This window comes from Mizuhopecten yessoensis, unplaced genomic scaffold (genome assembly GCF_002113885.1).
Source record: "Mizuhopecten yessoensis strain PY_sf001 unplaced genomic scaffold, ASM211388v2 scaffold4033, whole genome shotgun sequence".
Classification (NCBI taxonomy): domain Eukaryota; kingdom Metazoa; phylum Mollusca; class Bivalvia; order Pectinida; family Pectinidae; genus Mizuhopecten; species Mizuhopecten yessoensis.
Window position 1 is genome coordinate 638,581 of NW_018405342.1, and position 7,266 is coordinate 645,846.

The window sequence follows — 7,266 nt, forward strand, 5'->3', positions numbered from 1 at the left end:
ATAGAAAACTCTATCGAAATGCATTTCCAAATACCACTGCTTCCGTTTACTTAGAGCCGATTACGTTCCTGCAGAAATAATACAATGCATACTTCTTTGTAGTAATAGCGAACCATTGTCGACATTGTTAGTTTAATGTTATATGATACTGCGTTAACACAACAGCGGTTCCAGCCATGTTGCTACTTGATATTATGTTCCTGAAAGAGCTGAATTGAGCACCTCATCAACTGTACTATTTAGAAACTTAAAGTTAATCTCAATAAAACTAAAGTCGTTATCTTTGAAAAAAGAAAAAGTAATGTACAAAATATTCGTTTTACTCTTTTTGGTGATGAGTTGCAAACACATGACAGTTATTCGTTTCTAGGACTGCTGTTTCATTATAAAGGCAGTTTCTGTAAAGCAAGAAAAAAACTTGTTGAACAGGCTCAAAAAGCAATGTATGCATTATATAAAAAATAAGAAAAAACATTTTACCAATTGATCTACAATTAAAATTGTTTGATGTATTAATATCCCCAACCCTTTTTTACTCCTCAGCAATTTGGGTGTTTGAAAATACCAGTATGATTGGGAAATTACATGTACAGTTTTGTCAAAAAAACAAACATATGTCAAATCCGCAGAAAAAGATATACCTATTTATTGTACCTCTGATTCATCTGTTCATAAAACGAAAGGATTAATATCAGAATATTATCAAATCTATCGCTGTTCATACAATTACTAGAAAGACAATTAAAAAATAATATGTGAATTTCACACATCAAACTGTAAACTTTTGTATACATATAGATATTACTGATCATTGTGTCGCCTGCTAAGAGCTGGTAACACATAGGTATTGCTATGTCAGCGGCGGCGACGTCCGCACAGAGGTTTTCGTGCGATAACTTGAGTTTCCTTGGGCCGATCAAACTCAAACTTCATGCAGTGCTTCCTTACCAAAAGTGCTTGCTTGGGATTGCTTTTCAGGTCCGGAGGTCAAAGGTCAAGGTCACTGTTACTATAAATAGAAAAACTGTTTTCCTGCGATAACTTAAGTTTCCTTGGGCCGATCAAACTCAAACTTCATGCAGTGCTAAGCACAATCTCCAAGCTTCCTGCGCAGGCGACACATCCACTTCCGTGGAATCCTTGTTTTGTTAAACCTAACATAATGTATTGTATAATGAGTGTGGTTACAGCTTGTTTATCATGGTTTTATTGTTATATCCCTGATTGAAGGTATTTGTATCTGTATATTACAGTATTGTATGATGGGATTGTAACACTGTCTATTATACCTTTGTAATATTATATGGTATGACGAGTATGATAGTCACTATTATGCCATGATATGAGTGCACTCTATGATGTGGTATACTATCTATAATACATGTATCATGTAGTGCGAGTAATATATGTGTAATACTGTAATAATAGTATTGTAGGATTGTACTGTAAGATGGATGCAACAGTGCCTGCTATACCACCATGTGAACGTACGGTATGGGTGAATGCAATGCTGTGTATTATACCATCGTAATAGTATTGTAAAATGAGTGTAACACTGTATATCACAGTGTATGTTAAGTATCATTGTATGAGCAGTGCGTTATATTGTCTATTATAATAAGGTATGATAGTACGTATGAACAGTGTAATAGTGTGCTTATCAGTAGTATAAACCATATTTTATTTCGTAAATTTGCAATTACAATATACAGGACATTTAATTATTACATACATGAAATAGGATCCAGAAACAAGTTATTAAACTTATATCAATCTGTTTCCTTAGCATACATAATAATGGATAACAGAGACTTGGAGTAGAAGAAAGAGGAGAAGAAATAGGAAGAGAGGATATAATAGCATTTGCCAATGTACAAAACGTTAACCTATGTTAGGGAGGCCCATGTACTTAAAAAAATTGGAACAAAACACCATTTTCAAATGTATATACAATATTTATTATAGGTGAGATAGTCATTATTTCAATCATATTGCAATCAATGTACTAATATGAACAAGCACAGAACGTTTCATTACATTATCTCTATTAATGAAAAAACTAGAGAGTCATGAAATCTGCGAAAAAGTAATTTTCCGTATTTAAAACACTTAAAATCATAGTTCACATCAGTGATTTCCATATTAAATTTCGAGAGAACTAAGAGTCCTGGAACATTTATTATGATTATTTACAATGATATATATATACACATTAATACTATAATCAAATAGCGCATGAAATCTTGATATTTTGAAAAAACATGACACTTCAAAATCACAAATCATTCAATTTTGACAACAGGAAAAAAACAGAGTGCAAATGGACCGGACACATTTTTAAAAAAATTAATTATTTCATTTAATTTTTGATTATAATTGTTCAGTTTGGTTTACTGTAACATAAAATGCAGAAAGAAATACAAAAATGTTTAAACATTTTGTTAAACTGGCATTTTAAGAAAACACTAAAAAAAACAGGGGAGATAACTCTTTTTTAAATCAAAAATTTGCTAATTTTCGACGTTAAACTGACATCAAAATAAAGTTATCATTTGGAAAGTTTGCAATGTCACTGTTATTTCAGTTTGTTGTTTTGTTCAATGCAACACATGTTTTAATGGGATAATGTCACACAAGGGCTCATCCTCATCCGATGACCAAGTTATCCTTTTAAATTCTGCCAATGGGCGCATCATGTCAATGGTTTCCTCATCTGAAGAATTCCAGTCTGATACACATGGGGCAGCACACTCATTTATACGAGTATGACAGTCTCTTACGCCAGAGGGATTTTTTAAAACCAATGTTCTCAGAGCCCTTCTCTGGTCCTGCAAAGTTTTTTTGAGGAAGCCCTTTAAAACATCAGCCCGTAGGATCATATTTGAGCCAGCAGTACACAGGGACCTCCACAAAGTATATTGTTTAAGCACTTGGGTTTTTGTTAGCACTTTAATGACTTTACAACTTTGGCAGAGTTCTGTCTTGGCTCGTTTTAAATTTTCTCTTAGCCGTTTCTCTTTTCTTTCACGATTTTGCCGACGCTTCAAAATCAAAGCTTGCTTTTGAGGCCGAGTCGATAAAAAGCGTCGTTTTGTCTGTTCGTTTCTTGTTCCAGTCATTAATCATCAGCTTTTCCAGATGCCACAGGACTTACAGTAAGTGTAAATGTTTTAGACTCGTTGGCGCCAAGTGGTTTTAACTTGACAACATGCGAACCCCAATGTATCAGGTGTTTTGTAGTTCCATCCGACATGTGACACAGTGAGCGGTTTTCTTTTGCAATCTCGTAGGCGGCACGAATATTTGCCAATTCTCCAGCCTCGGACACCATTCGTTGGGCTGTGGATCTACTAGGCAGCTGTAGCGTATCCAGGTCAAACTCAGTGGTATGTTGTAACACAGTTTTCACCACTGATTGTATTGTATTAGCCGACACGCCTTTGCACAGAAGGTCATAATACATGAGACGTACCTCTGCTTTATACTTTCCATTTTTCTGTGTCTCCAGTTCTTTCAGTTGGTTAAGTTCTTCAGAAAGTTTTTTCACAGATAAATTGTGCTGATTTTTCATTGTATCTACAATTCCTTCATAGTAAAGTTCTGTGGAATATTGGTCAGTCTGAAAATCGTCCCTACTTTTACTTAATTCCATTTTCAAATTGGAAACACTTTTCTCTCGTCGTTGAATTCTCTTTTTCAAATTTTTCATTATTCTTTTCAGTCCATGCACCTGATTTGTTACTTTTACACTGTCACTCATCTGCTTCAGATCCATGTTTTCTTTCACTTCACCGACATCAACATTGTCGGTGACCAATCCAACCAATCGTGAGATCTCCAATTTCATTTTCTCCATTTTTCTGTCTTGAAAATTACTTTTTCTTTCCAGATCTTTCAAACGTTTGGTTCTTGCAAACAGAGTTGAATTTCTTTCTTTTAGTTTTTGGTTTTCAGCATTCAGGTCCAAATTTACAACTGTTCGTAACTTTTTGATTTCAACGTCTCGTATTTTCAAGGTTTTATCCAAAAGGTTTTTTTCATCCATGACATCCTGAAGTTTTATCTCCTTTCGGTTGCTGTCTAATTTCAATGACCTGTTTTCCTTCACTAAGTTTGGTACACCATTTTCCCGTAAGAAAACAGGATGCCGCATTACTGGTGTGCTAGACAGTGTTCGTGACCTGGACGGTGTTCTGTTCTTGAAAACTGGTGTACAAGGTACTGACTTGTTCTCCATAATCTGTGTTTGGGACAGTGGCACATGATCTGAGACTGATGTACAAGATTCTGACGATTCAGAGGTGACAGGAGTAACACCATGTTTCTGTTTGGGAAATATTGGAGAAGCCAGGTATTCAAGGAGCACAGTTTTCACTTTCTCATCCCCACGTACATTGTATCTTTTCTGTAATTCCTTAAATCGCTTAAGCCTCCTGTTGTGTAAAGCCCGTAACGCGTTGACTTTGTAAAGTTTCCCCGAGAAGTGTGACATCCAACATGTAAGAATATCATGCCATGTATGATTTGACAACACGGTCAATCCATAAATTTCAAAATTTGTTGCAGTTTGTGCTAAACATAAAAACTGTCCAACGTTCAACTCTAGAAAGAACTGATTTGCTGAGGATCCAACTTGTACAGTATCTGTTAAATTAATCACCTCTTCAATCAATAAAAATGGCCAAGACGGCATAGGGTGTTCACTGTTGTCAATGCGTACATCTCCTGGTGTCAGTATCAAATTGCCAAAATAATCTGAAAAATATGAATACAAAACATATATAAAATTATGCATTCTAAATAATAATAATTAGTAAATGTCTGTACTTTCCATTATAACTAATTTATCTGAATGTATTACATGGCTAATGCAAAACATACACAACTATATTAGCGAGTTATGACATAAACAGCCAAAATATTTCCGTAAATATGACGAAATTGAGCAGAGAGATGATGTAAACAATACACCTTTTGTCCCGTGTCGTAGTGTAAACAAAGGGAAATAGGTCAAATACAATNGACCAATCCAACCAATCGTGAGATCTCCAATTTCATTTTCTCCATTTTTCTGTCTTGAAAATTACTTTTTCTTTCCAGATCTTTCAAACGTTTGGTTCTTGCAAACAGAGTTGAATTTCTTTCTTTTAGTTTTTGGTTTTCAGCATTCAGGTCCAAATTTACAACTGTTCGTAACTTTTTGATTTCAACGTCTCGTATTTTCAAGGTTTTATCCAAAAGGTTTTTTTCATCCATGACATCCTGAAGTTTTATCTCCTTTCGGTTGCTGTCTAATTTCAATGACCTGTTTTCCTTCACTAAGTTTGGTACACCATTTTCCCGTAAGAAAACAGGATGCCGCATTACTGGTGTGCTAGACAGTGTTCGTGACCTGGACGGTGTTCTGTTCTTGAAAACTGGTGTACAAGGTACTGACTTGTTCTCCATAATCTGTGTTTGGGACAGTGGCACATGATCTGAGACTGATGTACAAGATTCTGACGATTCAGAGGTGACAGGAGTAACACCATGTTTCTGTTTGGGAAATATTGGAGAAGCCAGGTATTCAAGGAGCACAGTTTTCACTTTCTCATCCCCACGTACATTGTATCTTTTCTGTAATTCCTTAAATCGCTTAAGCCTCCTGTTGTGTAAAGCCCGTAACGCGTTGACTTTGTAAAGTTTCCCCGAGAAGTGTGACATCCAACATGTAAGAATATCATGCCATGTATGATTTGACAACACGGTCAATCCATAAATTTCAAAATTTGTTGCAGTTTGTGCTAAACATAAAAACTGTCCAACGTTCAACTCTAGAAAGAACTGATTTGCTGAGGATCCAACTTGTACAGTATCTGTTAAATTAATCACCTCTTCAATCAATAAAAATGGCCAAGACGGCATAGGGTGTTCACTGTTGTCAATGCGTACATCTCCTGGTGTCAGTATCAAATTGCCAAAATAATCTGAAAAATATGAATACAAAACATATATAAAATTATGCATTCTAAATAATAATAATTAGTAAATGTCTGTACTTTCCATTATAACTAATTTATCTGAATGTATTACATGGCTAATGCAAAACATACACAACTATATTAGCGAGTTATGACATAAACAGCCAAAATATTTCCGTAAATATGACGAAATTGAGCAGAGAGATGATGTAAACAATACACCTTTTGTCCCGTGTCGTAGTGTAAACAAAGGGAAATAGGTCAAATACAATCGTCAATTACTATTCGTTTTCACTTCATTGACATCAAATGAATATAAATACACAGAAGAAAGACTTGTATCTGAAACCATATTTAGTCATTCAGCATTCAGACAAATGGAAAAGCTGCAAATATTGGTAGCGAAGATCAGGTGAAAATGCGAATTTAAATCGCCGCCATTTTGTAATGTTCGGCGAAGCGACTCGCTCGTTTTTCAAACTTTGACCTGGCTGTGCGGCAAAGTTATAATGTCAAACTGAACAATTGCTTAACATATGGATACACAAGGACAATATCTTTAATGTGGTATGCGCACTAGTTCGTATGTTTTACAATAAATTAATTAATTAGACGATAAAAACTTACCCATTGCTTCATCACGTCTTGTTCTTCTTCAAGCGCTCGGCTCAGTCAAGTCAAGATCGATTGCTTTTAGATACACTAAATCTGATTGGTCAATATCATTTCAAAAAGTTGCACAAAGCCAATGAAAATACACGTCTCTTACACTCTTGGAAAAACTTGACCGCGATCAGCGGATGCGGTAAGTAAGGTTAATGAGTGCGATAAGATAACCGACGATAACACCGATGACCCGGGTCCAGCCGCTGGTGGAAAATAGCACCACTTGGCATTTTCAATCTGTTATAACTCTGTTAATATGCATTTTATTTTTATACACTTTTCAGAATGTATCAACATGGTACTTTTGTTCAATGTTCCTTAATTTCTTGTTATTTGAATTCAATATTAAAATCATGGTAATGAGTCAAAGTTGGCTAATCAGCCAATATCGGATAATTAAGGCCGTGGGCCCCACTACCTATGTGAATGTCACTGATGTCATAACGGATATATAACTGGAAAATATATGCTGTGCACTACTACAAAGATACTACGAAAATACCAATAGCATATGGCACAACTGATATGGGGAAAAACCCACGCGCGCGCACAACCACACACCCTTACACATAAAACCGAGGTGTATATGAGTGAAAAAATTGTATGTATGAATTAAATAGGTAAAAAACGTTTTGATTTA

The 7,266-nt window shown here is 35.3% G+C and overlaps 1 protein-coding gene across 1 annotated transcript; it reads right to left on the reverse strand.

The window, feature by feature from the left end:
* Positions 1 to 1,815: 1,815 nt before the first annotated feature.
* Positions 1,816 to 6,781, reverse strand: LOC110448460 (reticulocyte-binding protein 2-like). Its single transcript, XM_021494724.1, has 3 exons — positions 6,588 to 6,781; positions 5,035 to 5,966; positions 1,816 to 3,823 (listed from the first exon to the last, which is right to left on the reverse strand). Exons 1-3 carry the CDS (start codon positions 6,589 to 6,591, stop codon positions 3,119 to 3,121), a joined length of 1,641 nt encoding a protein of 546 aa, XP_021350399.1. The 5' UTR covers positions 6,592 to 6,781; the 3' UTR covers positions 1,816 to 3,118.
* Positions 6,782 to 7,266: the final 485 nt, after the last annotated feature.

What these genes read in the sequence shown, in the direction of transcription:
- LOC110448460 (XM_021494724.1), bottom strand. An exon ending in AATTGGAGATCTCACGATTG is followed by an intron (nt 3,824 to 5,034) that starts GTTGGATTGGTC and finishes ATCTCACGATTG; the next exon opens with GTTGGATTGGTCACCGACAA.